Source organism: Pleuronectes platessa, chromosome 16 (genome assembly GCF_947347685.1).
Source record: "Pleuronectes platessa chromosome 16, fPlePla1.1, whole genome shotgun sequence".
Lineage (NCBI taxonomy): Eukaryota > Metazoa > Chordata > Actinopteri > Pleuronectiformes > Pleuronectidae > Pleuronectes > Pleuronectes platessa.
This window is the reverse complement of record NC_070641.1, coordinates 24,507,735-24,527,906: the sequence shown is the minus strand read 5'-3', so window position 1 is coordinate 24,527,906 and position 20,172 is coordinate 24,507,735. Positions and strand designations below refer to the sequence as shown.

The 20,172-nt window shown below is 47.1% G+C and overlaps 1 protein-coding gene across 1 annotated transcript; it reads right to left on the bottom strand.

The window, feature by feature from the left end:
* Positions 1–749: 749 nt before the first annotated feature.
* Positions 750–17,833, bottom strand: doc2a (double C2-like domains, alpha). The gene is made up of 10 exons (XM_053444009.1): positions 17,521–17,833; positions 16,286–16,365; positions 12,910–12,984; positions 11,619–11,728; positions 10,638–10,764; positions 10,378–10,437; positions 5,209–5,435; positions 2,464–2,545; positions 1,496–1,592; positions 750–886 (listed from the first exon to the last, which is right to left on the bottom strand). Exons 1-10 carry the CDS (start codon positions 17,831–17,833, stop codon positions 750–752), a joined length of 1,308 nt encoding a protein of 435 aa, XP_053299984.1.
* Between the last annotated feature and the right edge of the window lie 2,339 nt (positions 17,834–20,172).

Sequence of the window (20,172 nt, the reverse complement as noted above, 5' to 3'; positions counted from 1 at the left end):
TTATTATACTAACATGTAAACGTTGCACAACATGCTTCGACAAAACGACACTAACTTATGGTCATGCCAATAGAGCAGTGTGTGTGGGACGCTCAGCTCAGCCGTAACATGGCTGCTTCATGCATTTCAATTATTATAATCTTTAAAAACAACACATTGATCCAGATGTTAGACGAGTCTTTAAAGAGAAATACATTCAGAAGTTTCATTAACATCCAACATCTGGATTTATCAAAGGTTAACCACGGTTTAGTTTTTGATGCTCATCTTTGAGACTCAAGTTTTTCACTAAAACACAAGAGAACAGAGACAGAATTACTGTGATCAGAATATGTACAGACAGGGGGCGCTGTCATGTCACCGGGAATATGTTAATTTCTTGTTTTTGGATTCAGACTCTTTGACTGGGATCAAAGACACTCGATGACTGAGAGACCAGTTGTAGAAAAAGATCATGCACTTTAACTTCAGCTAGAAGTGATTTCAGTTTATTTTCTGTAGGTTCCACCCCTCATAAGTATGTGTGTGTCTGTGTGTGTGTGTGTGTGTGTGTGTGTGTGTGTGTGTGTGTGTGTGTGTCTGTGTGATTCAGCCAACAAGCTTCTTCTTCTTGTGGACGACTCACTGTTGAATATGGAAGGCACACCAGCACCATGCTGCTCCAGCTGATTCCTGTGGTGAAGACACTGGAGTCGGTCCCGTGAAGGAACCAGAGGAACCACATGACCCTGCAGGCGGCTGCAGAGGGGTTAATCGTGGCTGAGGGTTCGTGGCAGCTCATTGGTCAGGATGTGCCACCTCTCCACCCTGTGGCCCTGGTTCTTCAGGCAGTCCGTCCAGTGACGGAGGGCGTCGCCCTGTGAGTGACAGCTCAGACAGACGCCACCTGAACAACACAAGTAAAGATGACGAGCTTTACAGGCGGATGCAGATTATGATATTAGAGAGTAAAACATTTCCTGAGCTGATAAATCAGCTGATCCAATCCAATGAGTCCTGTTGTTATATAACCTGCTGTGATTGGTCCAAAAGTTTGAACTACAAAGAACACCTCCTCTGCTCTGAGGAACCGTTCACACCTGAGGTCTGAGGGTCTGAAGGTCTGAAGGAGTCCTGAGACCGTTTCTCTGATGTCATGAATAAAATGAAGTGACTTAGTTATGGATGTGACCATGATCAATATTCAGTAACACTCATAGCAAAGCTTTACCAGCTCTAATGAGCAGCATGTTTTCAGCTCAGTAATATTATTTAATAAAATATTGTAGCAGCTATGTTGAGTCCTGTCAGTGGTTTTCACTTTACTGAGATTATTTAGTCTGATGAGATCAAACATGACTCAGATTAATCATCACTGGGTTCATGGGGCTCACCAGAACTTTTCTGTAAATCAGTCTGTGATTCTTTTACTCTCAACTGACCACGTTTCATTCCACAGAACAACAGAGCTCCTTGTGTCTGACTGTTTGAGCCCCGTCCCGTCAGCACCGCTCACCGATGAAGTCGTTGGAGCGTCCCAGGTCGTAGTCCCACACCGTCACCTCCAGCGTCTTGTTGCTCAGCTCCGTCAGAGAGATCTCATAGAAGAACTCCTGCAGGGAACACGCAGAGTTAAACCTGAGGGAACGAAACCTGACTCCTCATCTGTCTCTTTCTGAATGTATCTCACAACTCCACTGCTCCACTGTACCACTGTACCACTGCTCCACTGCTCCACTGCTCCACTGCTCCACTGCACCACTGCTCCACTGCTCCACTGTACCACTGCTCCACTGTACCACTGCTCCACTGCTCCACTGTACCACTGCTCCACTGCTCCACTGCTCCACTGCACCACTGCTCCACTGCACCACTGCTCCACTGCTCCACTGTACCACTGCTCCACTGTACCACTGCTCCACTGCTCCACTGTACCACTGCTCCACTGTACCACTGCTCCACTGCTCCACTGTACCAATGCTCCACCGTACCACTGCTCCACTGCTCCACTGCTCCACCGTACCACTGCTCCACTGTACTACTGCTCCACTGCTCCACTGTACCACTGCTCCACTGCTCCACCGTACCACTGCTCCACTGCACCAATGCTCCACTGTACCACTGCTCCAATGCTCCACCGTACCACTGCTCCACTGCTCCACTGTACCACTGCTCCACTGTACCACTGCATTGACCTGAAGGAGGCGACGTCTACTCTGTCTCGTGTACCATGCTCACATGGAAGTACAAAAACCTGAAGTAAGTACTTATCAATATTCAATGAGGTAGAATGAATGATGGACTGACACGTTTCAACATCAAGTATTCAAACTTAGTTTATCTCAGCTCCTGAAGTGAAAGTTTCTTATCATCTGACAACTTCTGATGAAGTGTTGCAGAGAGAGAGAGAAACTGTCGGGTTTACATCAAACTAAAAGAAACTGCAGCTCCAAGCCTGGGGGGGGGGGGGGGGGGGGGTCTCACCTCGTTGAATTCAGGGTTGAGGGTTTTCTTCATCACTGTGGTTTTGTGCTTGGATTTCTTCTGGATGTCGGGTTTCAGGTATCTGACGGAGCCGGAGGAGAAAGACCGTTAGTTTAATCTTTGTTCATTTCCAAACGCTGGAGGACGACTGCTGCAGCAGGGTCAGATACACAAGTCCTTACAGGCTGAGACATCTGTCAATCACATCGTACAAATGTTCAATAATAACAATAAATATAGATTTTACTTCCGTGTGTCTTAAATGAAAAACAACAACAAGAAATAAACCAACACTGACAAATAAATCATGAGCAGCAGCAAAGTGACTTTTTTTAGTTTGCTCCAATTTGTACATTTTTCATTATTTTGCAACACTTATCTTTTTCTATTTAGCTATTTTTTATGGATCTATTTCATTTATTTGATTTAATCCAATGTTATTGTTTATTTTGGCCTGTGGACACTTGATGTAAGTCATAACTGAGTCATCATATCAGAGATGATGAGACTAGTTTTAATAAAGCTTGATGTCTTGAGACTAATTAGAGTCTCGTTGATTAGAAATGACGCAGTGTGTTTAATTAGGAGTTTTTAATTCTGCAGCCTGAAGTCGTGTACATCATCTTTAATGAAGTGGTAATTAATAATGATCAGAGTCAGTGTTACAGTGCAGCTCAGGGACTTGGCTGAGAGCAGGAAGCTGGAAGCCGAGCTTCTCTTCATCTCAGCAGCTGCACTGGAGCCACTTCACCGAGCAGAGCTGCGCTGTGATTGGTTCTGATCCGTTATTTCAACAGATGACTCAGAGAAATCCTAAACACTGGAGTCTGGCCCGACGCACTCGGCTGCCTCCTCTTCATCAGTCTCTTCTCTGCAAACTGCTGAAGGCTGATAGGAAGAGAGAAGACGTCTGGGCCCCGTTGTCTTTGGGGCCCTGTTGTGTTTGGGGCCCCGTTGTGTTTGGGGCCCCGTTGTGTTTGGGGCCCCGTTGTGTTTGGGGCCCTGTTGTCTTTGGGGCCCTGTTGTGTTTGGTGCCCTGTTGTGTTTGAGGCCCTGTTGTCTTTGGGGCCCTGTTGTGTTTGGGGCCCTGTTGTGTTTAGGGCCCTGTTGTGTTTAGGGCCCTGTTGTGTTTGGGGCCCCGTTGTGTTTGGGGCCCTGTTGTGTTTGGGGCCCTGTTGTGTTTGGGGCCCTGTTGTGTTTGGGGCCCCTGATATGCTTGGATCTGACTGGATGATGAGCGAGCGTTGAGAGAAGCTGTGCAGGAAGTTAAAAAGCCCTGAGCTGCCGGCTGGAATCTTCCTCCTCTTCATTTTGTCATTAGTCTAAATGTGAGCTGTGATCAGAGTGAACTGGATCTCATTCTGCAGCAGCGTCTCACTGTTTGTTACTGTTTGATTCCAAATGAAGGAATGGATTCAATGCACATGATCGATCTGCATGTGAAGCCCAGTACATGACTTCCGGCCACTAGGGGTCTTTCAGACTGTGAGTAAAGACGACCAGCTCCCGAAACCAACGCTGCCCCCTTGTGGTGATGATGTCATACAGTCGGTCTGTGCAGCAGCGATCGGATCGATTCCCTTCGACCTGTCGCACCGTGACCTTCATTACACTGAACGGACTTGTGATTATGGGATGTACAAATCAAATGTGATGGACCTTCCTCTAACATTCAAGCTGCCACTGTCGCTCTTCAATCACCTCGTCTTTAATCTCTGGTTCAATGAGGCACAGCATCAAACGTTTATCAGCTGGAAATGAGATAAATGTGTCTCATCAACGGAGGTTTATCATAATAATAATGTGTCATCAATATAAAACATAATACATATTCATTTGTGGTGTAATCGAAGTAAAGATGTTGAGATCATCATCTGGAATAAATCAACTCGTACAGTTTATACAGATGTTCATTGTCTCCAGAGGATGAATCCTTCCATCACTTTTCCAGTGATGGTGTTGACGTCATGAGATCGACTGGGAGGCTGCACCTTGTGCTTCGTGTGAACCAGTAACTGCTTGAGTTCTGCAGGCTGATGAGACGGTGAGGACAGTGGACAGGTCCCAGGACGAGGACACTGTGGAGTCGAGGTCACGTGACGTCTTCCTGTCTTTAACTTATCGCTGAAAAGACCCCGTCTGGTTTTTAAACAGAACATCGACCTGATGTCAGCTGATGAGCTGAGAACGAGTCGTGACACAGGAAGCTGGTGAAGGTCCGACCCTGTCAGTCGCTCTCCTGTTCTTCACCCTCCACCAGGCCCGGGTGGTTCCTCTGACTGAGCCGCTGCTGATTGTCTCTCCAGCCGAGGGACAGACGGTTCTTCTCTGAGGACGAACACGACGGCAGCCGGCCGGCCTTCATCGTCACTCTGAGGTCCAGAGTTTGTGTGAGGCGGCGCACACCAGCTGCTTTCTGACCATTTGTTTCTGTCAGTCACAAGTGATTCACTTACCAGCCTGAAGGAGGAAGTGAGTGTCTGAATAGTGGAGGATCACTGATGTGTTCATCACAGCTCATTGAAATCCACCAAGTAGCTCCGCCACTAAGTTAACAACTGAAAAGGCCAATTGACCCAAAATGAAACCGACATTTATCCTCTGCACATTAAGAAGCAGCCATGATGAGAGACAACGTGAAGGAGCAGATTTATTTAGCATCGGACAAACTGGAGCATCTTCACCAAAGAAAGAAGATGACTCCTCGGACATGAGTGTTTTTAATGTTGATACTAGAGTTCTTACATTTTGACGTAGGGGTCGGAGAATCCGTTGACGTCCATGGCGGCCAGGTGGGCGCAGCGCTTCACTCCCACACACAGACCGCCGCTGCGACGGCCTCCTCCTCCTCCTCCTCCTCCTCCTCCTCCTCCCTCCATGTCTTCATCCTCCAAACTCAGCGGAGGCACAAACTGCAGAGATAGCAGAAGACGACCTCTCTCCTCCAGACTGTGGAGCTGCTCGTTCTCCCACTGTGGACAAACCAGAGTGTGATCAGAGACTCAGAGACTCAGAGACTCAGAGACTCGGGTTCAGGTGAATCAGGTCCTTCTGTTGGATCTGTTCAGTCTGGACCGGTCCGATTGTTCACAATGTTTTTTTATTTGACTTGATTTTGATGATTTGATTCACAAAATCTGGCAACGTAACCGGAGCAAACTGGAAACAGTGAAGGAAAAGAGCCGGTTCGAACCCCCCCCCCCCCCCCACCACCACCACCCAGCCTGTGGGGGTGGAGTGAGTAACCGAGCCGTGATCGGATCACGTCATCTCAGAATAAACCTGATATCGGTGGGAGTCGAGTCTTTTCAGTCTCGCTATAATCCTGTTTTCTGCGGATGAGCTGCTCAATTTAGCTTCATCCCGAAACGCACCAGCACCCCCTGGTGGTGCTTGTACAAAGTGCAGGTATCTGATTGGATGTTTGTGGTCAGCAGAGAGAGATCTTCTGACCTTCACCTCATTCACCTTCACTCGTACTTTGTTTCTAAACTCAGTCGGTATCCAGCTCCTGCTTCCCACTGCCCTTCACAGTGACAGTGCAGCTAAAGGTCAGAAAGGAGGTCGATGACCTTTGGAGGGCGTCAGCATCTGGGCTGGATTTCTCTCCCGCCTGCTGCACTTGGTCGGTGAGGAGCTTTGGAGAAGTGACCTGAGCTGAATAAAGTGAAATAAACCTTCAGCTGTGGCTCCTCACTTCATCAAACCTGCTGCTGGAGGAACTGTGATCAGGGCCGGATCATGTGACCACCGAGCAGCTGACGGACAGGTTGTGTCACCTGATCAACCCTTTGATCTCTGTTTGGTCTCCACCACCTCCTGAGGAAACAGGCTCAGCAGTGGCTGCTCTACGATCAGCTGCTCTGGGATCAGCTGCTCTAGGAGTCGCTGGCTGTTTGATGCTCGTGGGTCGAGCTCGTTTTCAGATGAAGAATCACGAGAAGCAGATTCGTCTGGAGTCTCGTCTGAGATTTGATTAAAGTGACCAGAGAAGAATTAACAAAGATCAGATGAACCGTCGTCGACAGAACCGCAGCTCAGTGGTTATGTAATATGAATTAATTCAGAATCTTTCGTGTTTAGATTTTTCTGGCTATGGAAAAGATTTGGCTGAAGACCAATAATCGTAAAGCGGAAAAGCAGCATAAATGAATCACATCATCACACAATCAAACAAACATCTACTTCAAGTATTTCATCTTTCCATAAAAACATATCCATAAACTGCTGATATAGAAATGACCTATAAAACCTATTATAAAACGGTGCCCATGAATAAGTGAGGTTGTTCTTCCACCTCTTCCACATCCAGCAGCAGAAAGGATAAATAACTCACAGCAGCAACAGACACATTAAATGTGAATCAGAATAAATTGCAATGCTCAATAAATAAAGATATATTTTGGACCAAGACCGTTAATGAGACATATTTTGTGCCTCAACCAGTTTGTATAATTGGTCCTAAAAAAGCACAGAGCAGAAAATATTTCTAATAAAACAAAACTCATATTTATCACTTGAGTCAAGACGTCCTCTAATCCCAGTGTTACAAACTGAGAACCACTCAGAGCTGCTGTCTGTCCCCATGCAGAGCCCCCCCCCCCCCCCCCCCCCCCCACAAGCTCTAAACTGTCTAATTGGATGTCCAGGTGTCCAATCGGCTGATGAGACATGTCTCCACCAGGGACGACTCTCTGTCGGTAATGGATGCAGACACGCGGGTCAACACCAACAAATCCCAAGTCGTGACCAAATCGTCCCAGGACCTAATTTCAGACCAGTAACGTACACTGCTCTAGTTCTGGTTTATTGTTTTCCTCATAAAGTCAAGTTATTATTATTATTCATTATGCAGTAGATCTCTGAGGTTTGTGATCATAGTGACAGATATGATCCAACACGATGCAGGAGATTCAGTCTGAACCTCGAGACCTTAAATCTAAAAAGGAGAAACTCTACTGGGAACAGGTGGAATTATTTCACTCCACTGGATCAAACCTCACTGGTTCCAGTAGAACATACAAGAGACCACTGAGACACAGGTTTTATCTCCACAGCAGAGACTGGGACCAGACTTTGATTTCTCACCCATTATAAGATATGAAATATTTCACAGTGAAAAATGATGCTACACACAGAGCTGAATACATTTACTACCAATCCTCCAGTGGACAGGAATCAAGACCCAGCACAGTGTCCCAGTGGACGAGCGGAGCTGTAGCTTGGTGAATGGAGGAGACAGAGTAATGAGTTCAAATCCCTCGGGGTCAGAGAGATGGATCCAACCTGCAGCTCAGAGACTCAGAGAAGTGGTTTCATCTCATTTCAGATTTCAGACTGGTTGTGTTCACAGGTCCGTCAGGAGGAGATCAGCTGGGAAGACTGGAACCGGCCGAGCGAATCAGAGACCTCCACCTGGGGCACCTCCTCACACGGGTCATCGGTCAAATATGATTAACGCAAAAACATATAAATGAATCTTGTGGTGTTCCTCAGGGAGTCGTCTTGGGTCCATCCACGTCTCACATGTTGGTAACTTACACAGAGCAGCTGTTGTTGAAGATTCTGAACACGTACGCAGGCGACGCAGCTTCTGCTCTCGATCGTAAAGATGTGATATCTGCAGCATCGTGTTCACTCGCCCCTGCCCCCTGGTGGTGGATGTGGGTCTATTCATCTGCCTCCAGAGGCCTTCTATTCTGTGCCTGTTGATATCGTCTTTTAAACCTGGGAATGAATGGAGGGGGGGGGGGCGGTTCCAGATGCACGTGCCAGCTGCAACATGAGCGATGTGACTGATCTCATCGTTTGCATGATGGGAAATGGAACTGCAGTTTGTCTGTGTGTAGTGTTTTGTTGTGATTGATGTTGTCGGTCACTGGTTCTGTCGAAGCTCCACCACAGAGCATCTGAAAGATCCTCAGCACAGAGCAGCCACATGCTCTGCTCAGTCCTCACTGGTTCTCTGCTCTCCTGACGGATCTGCTGCTGAACTGTCTGAGTGGACTTTGTCTCAGATTCACTGAAGCTTCCTCGTTTGATTGATTTGTTTCCTGAGCTTCTCTCTGACTCGTGCGTGGACCTCTTGTCTTTGTGAGTCTTCTGAAGCTTTCACATTTCAGTGGAGCTCAGCAGGTTTCTACTGGTCTCCAAACAGAGACACAGTCCTGGTCCCTGTCTCTGTGTGTCTCCTGCAGAGCGTCTGGACTCGTTGAGGGTTCAAGCTCCTCGCGACTCCTCAGCTGTCGCTCGCTCACACTCGTTCTCCTGCAGCTGTCGCTCTCTGCTCTGTGATGGCTGCTCTGTCTGGTTTGGGTGGAGGCCTCCTCCGTCCTCTCTCTGACCCGAGGCCTCCTCCGTCCTCTCTCTGACCCGGCTGCATCTTCGTCTTCTGTCCCACACTCACAAGTTTGACTCTTTTTCCTCTTCACTTGCAGTTTGTACTGAATGATGTTTTTATAAATAAAAACCATTGACTGATGTTTCTTCACTTCCTTCCACTCTGACGAAAGGAACTCAAATATGTTTGATACCAACGCTGCCATGTTGTGCATTAGACATGATTTGTGTTCTGTCATTAAGAGGAAACACTGAGTCTCCTTTGTGACAAGGCCCCGCCCACACACTCTCGACCAATCACGTTCATCTCAACTTGTTTATATCATCAATAACAGATTCAAACCAAACTGATCAGAAACAAAGATCAGTTAGATAAGACCTGAACTGACAGAAACATCTGTGACAAACATTTATTTAACCTCTATTTAGTTATTTTTGTTTGGTCCATGTCCCATCTACTAACATGGAGGAGGAGGTTTATGACCTATACTGAAGCCAGACACCAGGGGGCAATAGAGACTTTTAGGTTTCATTTTTTCAAGTTGTCCATCTATATTTAAAGAACATGGTTACAGCTCAGGTATTAAAGTGTTTGTGCTTTATTTTTATCCAGCACAACAATAAGTGTTTGTTTGTTTCTTAAATGTCCATGATGGTTAATAACTCTTCTTCTTATTTGCTGGTTTATTAACGGCTGGCTCCTCCAGGTGGACTACTGCCATCGCCTGTGTTCATCTCCCTTTTCCAAAAATCTATTTAATAAATCCAGACGTCAAGTACAAGCTGTTCCATGAAGAACATTTTGAGAGGTTGTCTTCTGACAGATTGACGGAGACAGACGTGAACCTGCAGGATCTGTGTGAACTGGTTCAAACTGGGCTGCAGCCCGGCAGCAGGGCTCAGCCCCCCCGAGCTGCACTTTAACCAGCGAAGGTCAATAAGCCCAGTTTCCCAGGCACAGCTGAAAGCTAATGAGATTTTATATCTGTGCAAAATCCCATGACGGGGGAATAATTCAGAGAGGGAGCGTGGAAACCAAAGACGGGGGGGGGCAATGTCACAGCAGCCGACTCCGAGGGGGGCCCCTGTGATCCAGATGTGGTTTAAAGAGATGTTCTGAAGCCAAATCATCTATAGCGCCCCCTGGTGGCTGGATGCCATATAGGTCATAAACCTCCTCCATGGTTTCTGTCATTTCAGGTCGTTCTTCTCTCACTGATGAAAACTCAATGTTTCTGATCAGTTCGGTTTGAATTAGTTGTTTGATGATGTAGAAAACAGGCTGAGGACGTCTGACTTCTGATTGGTCGAGAGCATATCTGGGTGGGACCTCGACACCACGGTTCCACTCCAGGATCACTACTGAAGACTCTGACTGCAAATGACTTCATCACCACCAGGTGGCAGCGTTCGTATGCCAGATATTTTAGCTTCATTTCTGCAGGAAGTTGGACCGGTTGTTTACAAACCTGAGCTTTGTCTTATTCACATGTAAACGTTACGACCCAGAAAGTGAAGCATCACAAACACACAACCTCTCGACAGCGCGTCACACAGCGGCTCACGGGGTCTTACCTCCCTCAGGTAGCAGGAGATTCCCCGAAGAGCCTCGCCCATCGCCGTGGGGGAGGGCATCTGGGCAGGAGAGGAGAGACTCAGTCAAACAGGGAAGAGACGTGTCTTTGTCCCTCTTTGTGGGGACGTTCTTTTATGTCCACACAAATATGTTTGAATTTAAAAATGTGTCTTTAAGTAAGTGACTGGAAAACTCAGTTGTGTAGTGGATGCGTAATAAAAAGTGTGTGTGTGTGTGTGTGTGTGTGTGTGTGTGTTACTGGGGGCGGATGCTCCAGGCAGGTGTGGAAGTGTTTGGTCTGTTCTGGTTTCACACGTTTCAGAGGAACCCGCGATTCGCCGATCAACTCATTGTGAGTCAACTTGTCCTCGTCACACACAGACAACCTGAGGACAGAGAGGAGAGACGACCTTTGACCTTCAATGGACCAAATCATCAGTTTCTATAAAGAACACATTCATAACACATTGTTCAGGACGTGGTTCAAGGGTTTCTGATCAGTTTGGTTTTCATTTGTTGTTTGATGATTAAAATAAACAGGGTGACACGTCATGATTGACAGCTGAGACTGACTCAGGATTGGTCAAGCACGTGTTTGGGGCGGGCTCTTGATAACATGGCTCCACCTCCACTCTGACTGCAGATGACCTCATTGACCCTAGAGGCCTTCACGTCTCTACACTGTGGAACCTAACCCTAACCCTCTCTCATCAGCTCAGTCTGCTTCACCTCCTGAACCTGGTCCATGCAGCTCCATGCTTCTCACTCTGCAGGTTCAGGACTGATGGATGAATGAATGTAAGACGGCAGCTGAGCTTCACATGTGAACGTGTCCCTGCTCCTGATTAATGAGTGAGTGTAATCAGGCTGAAATGAGATCCTGTAGCTCAGAACAAGACCGGATCATTCTCAACAGCTTTCACCTTTAAAACCCAGAGTCCTGCTTCTCTGAGCTCATCTTCAACCCTCTGAGGACTTTAACCCACAACCTCCAAGCTTCTGAACAAGCTTCTGATGCCCTGACACGTGTCTCTGAGCCTGAGGAGAGTAGCCATGGTGTGTTCAAGGACCGTTGGGATTTATCATGACCTTTGATTTTTTTGGGGGTTTCATCCATGTCCCATCTGCTAACAGGGAAGAGGCAAGGTTTACGACCTATACTGAGGTCAGCCACCAGGGGGCTAAGTCTTTAGTGGGGCTGTCACATCGTCCATCTTTATTTAGGATCTGTGAGCGTCACCTGAGCGTCTTTCTGTGCATGTCCTCCTCCGTGATCCCGACGTATGTGAGAGTTTCATTCCACACGGGATTCAAACAGTTACGGATCGTCTTTGTCTTCAGCTTATTGGCCTGAAGGAGACACACACACACACACACACACACACACACACACACACACACACACACACACACACATTAAAATATGTGTTTTAATACTTTTAAATTAAACCTGAATTAAACATAAAGTAAATAGTTTGTAATGAACAGTTGCAGCAGCTCAATCACAGACACATTTAAACTCAGTTAATTTATGAATTTCCAGAAAAACAGATTCAGTTTCCTCATCGTCAGCAGAACATCAGGTTCAGTCACTGCTGCTCGTATTTCATTCATTATAATTGTTTCATTTATTTAATTTCTTCTACACGTCACAGATTTAATTTCATAGATTTAAGATGGAACCTGAAACCTTCTGAATCTGAACTGACAGAACAAACTGTCGCACGTTAACTCAAAGATATTTATTTATATGTACTGTAAAGGACTTATACATTTAATATACATTATTATATATTCATACAGGTGTCTGTGTCCTTCGACACTGAAACCTTCTTTTTATTATGTAATCATTTCCTTGGATAAACAATCCAAAGTAAAGACTTTAAAGGGGACATATTGTGCCCATTTCACCACAGTTGATATGGTTCCTTGGGTCTTTATGAAATGTCTGTAACATATTATAGTCAAAATACCACAAGGATCATTTAAACAGCCCTCCTCAGATTGACCTGTTTGAGTGCCCCGCCCCCCTCCCCCCCGGTGAGCCTGGCTGCCAGAGCCCCAGCTCCCCAGCGCAGCCCCGCAGTGGGAGCATTGGGAGCAGTGGGAGCTTGAGCTGGCCCAGCAGCAGCATCCTTCCACACTGTTGAGTCAACGTCTAGAGGTGTCCCGGGGTCCCTTGTTAATGCGGCCACTTAAATGTCTGGCGGGTAGCAGCAGCGAGCTAACGCTAGCCCGGCTCCCTGGCTAGCGTTAGCTCGCTCGTCCAAGGCCATGTAGCGAGACTCCCTATTGGGCGTGGTGTGACTATGACCTTTATCTCGGTTGTATCCCATTGGACGCACTCTAGTGTAAAGTTTCTGACAGAGAGGAACCACAACAAATCACTGGAGTTGTTTTTTTGCTGAGTTTTTGGGACGGTAGACATGTCAGATACCAAATGAACGTGAAGAAGAACTACAAAAGTGGAATTTTCATAATATATCTACAGATTTGCCCCCCCCTGTGTGAGTGAGATGTGGGCGTGTCACCTTGCAGGCGCCGGGCAGCAGGTGCAGTTTGACGTACGGGTCCGACAGCCCGTTGAAGTCCATCGGCTTCAGACCCTGAGGAGAAACCAGGCGTCACTCTGACCTCAGATCAGATCCGCTCGTTACTCTTCATCACGTTACTCTTCATCACGTTACTCTTCATCTCGTGTCTGTGATTGAACATTTTGTTCGGTATCGTTCGTTTCAGAGACTCAGACAGAAGAAGATGATTGGTCCTCACTAGAGATCACATGACCTCGTCAGCAGCGACACGAAGCATCAGCAGAAATTAATCCTGGATTTATTTCAAAAGACGTTTTACACACAGCTTCATTTGTGAAGCCGAGGAAACACAACTTCATACACCCCATACACACTAACACACAACCTCACACACAGCCTCATACACACTAACACACAACCTCACAAACAGCCTCATACACACTAACACACAACCTCAAACACAGCCTTATACACACTAACACACAACCTCACAAACAGCCTCATACACACTAACACACAACCTCACACACAGCCTCATACACACTAACACACAACCTCACAAACAGCCTCATACACACTAACACACAACCTCAAACACAGCCTTATACACACTAACACACAACCTCACAAACAGCCTCATACACACTAACACACAACCTCACACACAGCCTCATACACACTAACACACACCTCATACACAGCCTCATACACACTAACACACACCTCATACACAGCCTCATACACACTAACACACAACCTCACACACAGCCTCATACACACTAACACACACCTCATACACACTAACACACAACCTCACACACACCTCATACACACTAACACACAACCTCACAAACAGCCTCATACACACTAACACACAACCTCACAAACAGCCTCATACACACTAACACACACCTCATACACAACATCATACACACTAACACACAACCTCACACACAGCCTCATACACACTAACACACAGCCTCATACACAGCCTCATACACACTAACACACAACCTCACACACAGCCTCATACACACTAACACACAGCCTCATACACAGCCTCATACACACTAACACACAACCTCAAAAACAGCCTCATACACACTAACACACACCTCATACACAACCTCATACACACTAACACACAACCTCACACACAGTCTCTTACACACTAACACACAGCCTCATACACAGCCTCATACACACTAACACACAACCTCACACACAGCCTCATACACACTAACACACAGCCTCATACACAGCCTCATACACACTAACACACAACCTCAAAAACAGCCTCATACACACTAACACACACCTCATACACAACCTCATACACACTAACACACAACCTCACACACAGTCTCTTACACACTAACACACACCTCATACACAACCTCACACACACTAACACACAACCTCACACACAGCCTCATACTAACTAACACACAACCTCACAAACAGCCTCACACACACTAACACACAACCTCATACACAGCCTCATACACACTAACACACAACCTCACACACAGCCTCATACACACTAACACACAGCCTCATACACAGCCTCATACACACTAACACACAACCTCAAAAACAGCCTCATACACACTAACACACACCTCATACACAACCTCATACACACTAACACACAACCTCACACACAGTCTCTTACACACTAACACACACCTCATACACAACCTCACACACACTAACACACAACCTCACACACAGCCTCATACTAACTAACACACAACCTCACAAACAGCCTCATACACACTAACACACACCTCATACACAACCTCATACACACTAACACACAACCTTACACACAGCCTTATACACACTAACACACAACCTCACAAACAGCCTCATACACACTAACACACACCTCATACACAGCCTTATACACACTAACACACAACCTCACAAACAGCCTCATACACACTAACACACAACCTCACAAACAGCCTCATACACACTAACACACAACCTCACACACAGCCTCATACACACTAACACACACCTCATACACAGCCTTATACACACTAACACACAACCTCACAAACAGCCTCATACACACTAACACACACCTCATACACAACCTCATACACACTAACACACAACCTCACACACAGTCTCTTACACACTAACACACAACCTCACACACAGCCTCATACACACTAACACACACCTCATACACAACCTCATACACACTAACACACAACCTCATACACAGCCTCATACACACTAACACACACCTCATACACACTAACACACAACCTCACACACAGTCTCTTACACACTAACACACACCTCATACACAGCCTCACACACACTAACACACAACCTCACAAACAGCCTCACACACACTAACACACAACCTTACACACAGCCTTATACACACTAACACACAACCTCACAAACAGCCTCATACACACTAACACACACCTCATACACAGCCTTATACACACTAACACACAACCTCACAAACAGCCTCATACACACTAACACACAACCTCACACACAGCCTCATACACACTAACACACACCTCATACACAGCCTTATACACACTAACACACAACCTCACAAACAGCCTCATACACACTAACACACACCTCATACACAACCTCATACACACTAACACACAACCTCACACACAGTCTCTTACACACTAACACACAACCTCACACACAGCCTCATACACACTAACACACACCTCATACACAACCTCATACACACTAACACACAACCTCATACACAGCCTCATACACACTAACACACAACCTCACACACAGTCTCTTACACACTAACACACACCTCATACACAACCTCATACACACTAACACACAACCTTACACACAGCCTTATACACACTAACACACAACCTCACAAACAGCCTCATACACACTAACACACACCTCATACACAGCCTTATACACACTAACACACAACCTCACAAACAGCCTTATACACACTAACACACAACCTCACAAACAGCCTCATACACACTAACACACAACCTCACAAACAGCCTCATACACACTAACACACACCTCATACACAACCTCATACACACTAACACACAACCTCACACACAGTCTCTTACACACTAACACACAACCTCACACACAGCCTCATACACACTAACACACACCTCATACACAACCTCATACACACTAACACACAACCTCATACACAGCCTCATACACACTAACACACAACCTCACACACAGTCTCTTACAAACTAACACACACCTCATACACAGCCTCACACACACTAACACACAACCTCACAAACAGCCTCACACACACTAACACACAGCCTCAGTGTGTGTGGTGGAAACTCAGGAATCGAACGTGTGGTCCTACCTTGGCTCGCAGCACCGTGCAGTGCAGCTCGCTGGAGCTCCGCTCGTACCTCAGCTCGAACTCCAGAGTCCCCAGAGCAGCTGCACAGAGCAGACACACAATCATGGTGACACACACAGGAAAAGAGTTACAACCATGGCATCAGAGGACAGAGAAATGACACCGACACACAAGGACGGAGCCGCACCGGCCACAGGAACCTGAACACAACTCGACAACACACTGAATCCTCTTAAACACCAACACACACAATGTACAAACATTTTCACACAAGTGACACACAAAACATACTGGTTAGAGGGACTGTACAGTGTGTATGATTCATAGGGACTGAAGTTGTATAGATATAGGTTTGTCCTGTTGTGTAGCAGAGGTTTGTCCTGTTGTGTAGTCGAGGTTGTTGAAGTAACTTTTGACAGAAGTAACAGATTACTGATGATGATCCGTGACAAACAGATGTTTTGCTCCTCAGCACTAAATGTAGATCTTCAAACAGAACTTGCTGCAGTTTTTTTTTATGCTTTTACTTTATAACTCCGCCCACTTGCAGTGAGACGATGCTGTAACATCTCAGCCAATGAGACGAGTCGGTGGATTCTGTCTCTTCAGCCTCCTTCGTTCATCTCAAGAAGAAAACTGATGAACACGTTTCTTCTGTTTTCATCTTCCATCAGAGCCTGAGGTCGAGCTGGAGGAGACAGATGCTGACGATCATCTAGAAGAGTTCCTGAGTTGGTCTGAGGAACGTTCACACCTGAAACAAACCAGGTGTGAACGAGTCCTGAGACCAGAACTCCTCACGTGAAACCGACTCGTCCCTGAAGCTCAGGTCACGCTTCACCTGCTGCATGAACTCTGGAGATTTGGTCCTGACATGTTGTGTAGTCAGTGTTTGTGTAGCAGCGGCAGGTTGTCGGGTCCGACTCGTTCACGCCAACAGGAACATGTGAGGAACACGTCAGGAACATGTGAGGAACATGTGAGGAACATGTGAGGAACACGTGAGGAACATGTGAGGAACACGTGAGGAACATGAACCTGAGAGGAGCTGAATGATCTTCATTGTCACTGTGTTCAGATATGTGGAGATGATATTTGGACCAGAACTGAATCTATAAACACATGAACGTGCAACAAACTGATTGAGTGGTGACAAAAAGAAAAGAACGATATGATTGGTGTGAAATGCAAAAAGACGAAGAAGCTGTGGACACACGTGACGACAGGAGGCTCACTGCAGTCGTCACTGTCGGAGCTGTGGATCTCCACCGACGTGTCCACGCTGCCGGTCAGAGACAAGGAGCCGCCGGGCCGACCGTGGGCCAGCAGGGGGGACAGGAGGTGAGCCCCCCCCATCCTGGAGGCCCCGGGGCTGAGGGCCCGAGGGGAGGAGGCGGGGATGGGGGAGGTGGGGTTGGGGGAGGTGGGAGAGAGGCGGGGGAAGTAGGCGGAGATCTGTTGGATGGGTCTGATTGGTCCGGGGCAGACGTCTATGGCCATGTGTTCCTGGATGGAGATGCTGAGCTTCTTTCCTCTCCGCACCGTCATAGAGTCTGAAAGAAGAACACGTCCATCAGTGGAGCTCCGACCACATCACGTGACCTGAGGACATTCTGTTCTAATATCAGTTTAGTTTCACTTGTATTTATTATTTCAGTCTCATATCACGTGCTCTAATCTAAACTCCGAGGACAGGAGACGTCCCGGAGGAGCAGGACGGAGGGACAGACGCTCAGGGGACAAATGAAGTATGCCGGTGAATCGCTTTAATCTCAGACCAGGTGATGAGCCTGACGTGACAAGAAAAAATGAATTGACCGTGTTTGAGCAACAGGAAGAGAAGGTGAGTGACGTCTCCAATAACCAGAGAAGGTGTGAAGATAAATCACAGAAGAGGCAGCGGAGCGTGAAGACGTGTCCCCGAAGACGTGTCCCCGAAGACGTGTCCCCGAAGACGTGTCCCCGAAGACGTGTCCCCGAAGACGTGTCCCCGAAGACGTGTCCCTGCCCACCCTGCTGAGCAGGAGGGCTGAAGTCAAACAGCTCCACTGCTCTCAGGTCTCTCAGCTCGAAGCCTCGGGCACTTTCATGGAAAACATAAATCATTTGAAGCTAAAATCAACTTACAAATATATAAAATCAGAAGTGGACTGCAGCTGATTGGAATCAACAGGAAGAAGAACAGCAGCTGCTTAATGAGCTTCTCAAATCAAACACGTTGTACAAACCATGAAGACTCTCCTAACACACTGGTTGTTAAAGTCATCAGTGTATTAATAATCACTGAGCCTGATGAACGGATCTCAGTGGAATCGAACCCAGTTCAGCTCGGGCTCGACACTCAGAAGAACCAGGACGTGTCCATCTGGACGTGGACACCACAGCTGGCAGCTCCAAGTGCGTTGACAGTGTGTTGTGTTGTCTCAGGATGAACTCGTGGTGGTTTGGTTTACGGTTCAGCTGTTTTCAGACCTGGACTGAAGTCGGGACATTTCCCTGAAGTTCTCTGCAGCAGCTGCATGAGAACGTTCTGACTTCATCGTTCTGTCGTCGAGTCGGAACAACGTGGTAAATCAAATGTCTTTACAAAGTGGACGTTTTGTCTTTATGAGATTTGCACGATGACCAAGAGCTGAGAAGTGGAAGAGGTGTGACGGGCAGAAAAATGATTTCAACGTTCAGGTCGAAGATGAAATCATAACAGAGCTTTGAGGGAGATGAACAAACGTTCAACATTTGACACGTTCACACCAGAAGCTTCTATTTAGAGCTGATTGTAAAGTTCATCAGCTGAGAAGAAAACATTCCACCGACGTGCTCTGACGATTCCAGCACCACATGAACATTCCATCTGGAAAGGGTTCTGAAGACTCCTCGTTAGCATGTCCCCTGATCTTCCATCTGAGGACATGGAACCAGAGGACACATGGGGGGAGCGGGGACATGAAACAGTGGGAGAACCTGATGAAATATATTCAGTGAGCTTCGCTCTGCGGGTCGTCTTTAACGAGGCTGAGGCAGGAAATGATATCTGAGATGAAAGTGTGACAGAGTGAGGAGACCCCCCCCCCCCCCCCCCCCCCTCGTGAGGACTTGTGATCTTCCCGGTTTAACAGGTAAAGTGCATCTTTTCTATTTGCTGGATTCTTCCCTCAGAGGTTTGGAATGTGCTGATTCATACAAACGAGTCCAACGGGGCCTCAGGGTGAAATGAACGATGCACGGAGGTGGCATCACCACAGCTTCAGTGCACCAGTAACATCCGGACTGGTCTGAGCAACCACCCTGACTGGGGCTTCGACTGGTTCCAGGTCTCATCAGACGATGCATCTAGTTGTAGGAACGTTTTATCGATGCTGAATCCCTGCATGGAGAATTATAACAGTGTTTCATGATCTCCTCTTTGTTGGTAAACCTCAGATTCACTTTGCTCATGTGAGATTGTCCAGTGATTCTGGACGTTGGGTTAACAAGGACGAGGCCGGTCGGTGCAGTCATGAATCTTTAAAGGATGAACAGGCTCTGGGAGGAGAACAGAAGATTGAAGAACTCCAAACGTGGAAAGAACGAAGCCGAGACACGAGGGCTCAGCGGGCCCCGACCCCAGAAACTAAATGTGCTCGAAAGACAACAGACACCGCGCTGGGAAACAGCAGCTGGAGGGGAAACAGACCGAGACACGAGCTGATGAGGAGACGAGGAGACGAGGAGACGAGGAGACGAGGAGACGAGGAGACGAGGAGACGGACAGAGACCTTCATCCTGTGTCTTCTGATTCACTGACTCCTGTCGTGTCACATGACCATGAAAACCACCAGCCTCAGCTCCCAGAGCAGATCACACCTCCGAGACTCAAGTGTTAGCATCTGTTCTGTTCTAGAGGACAC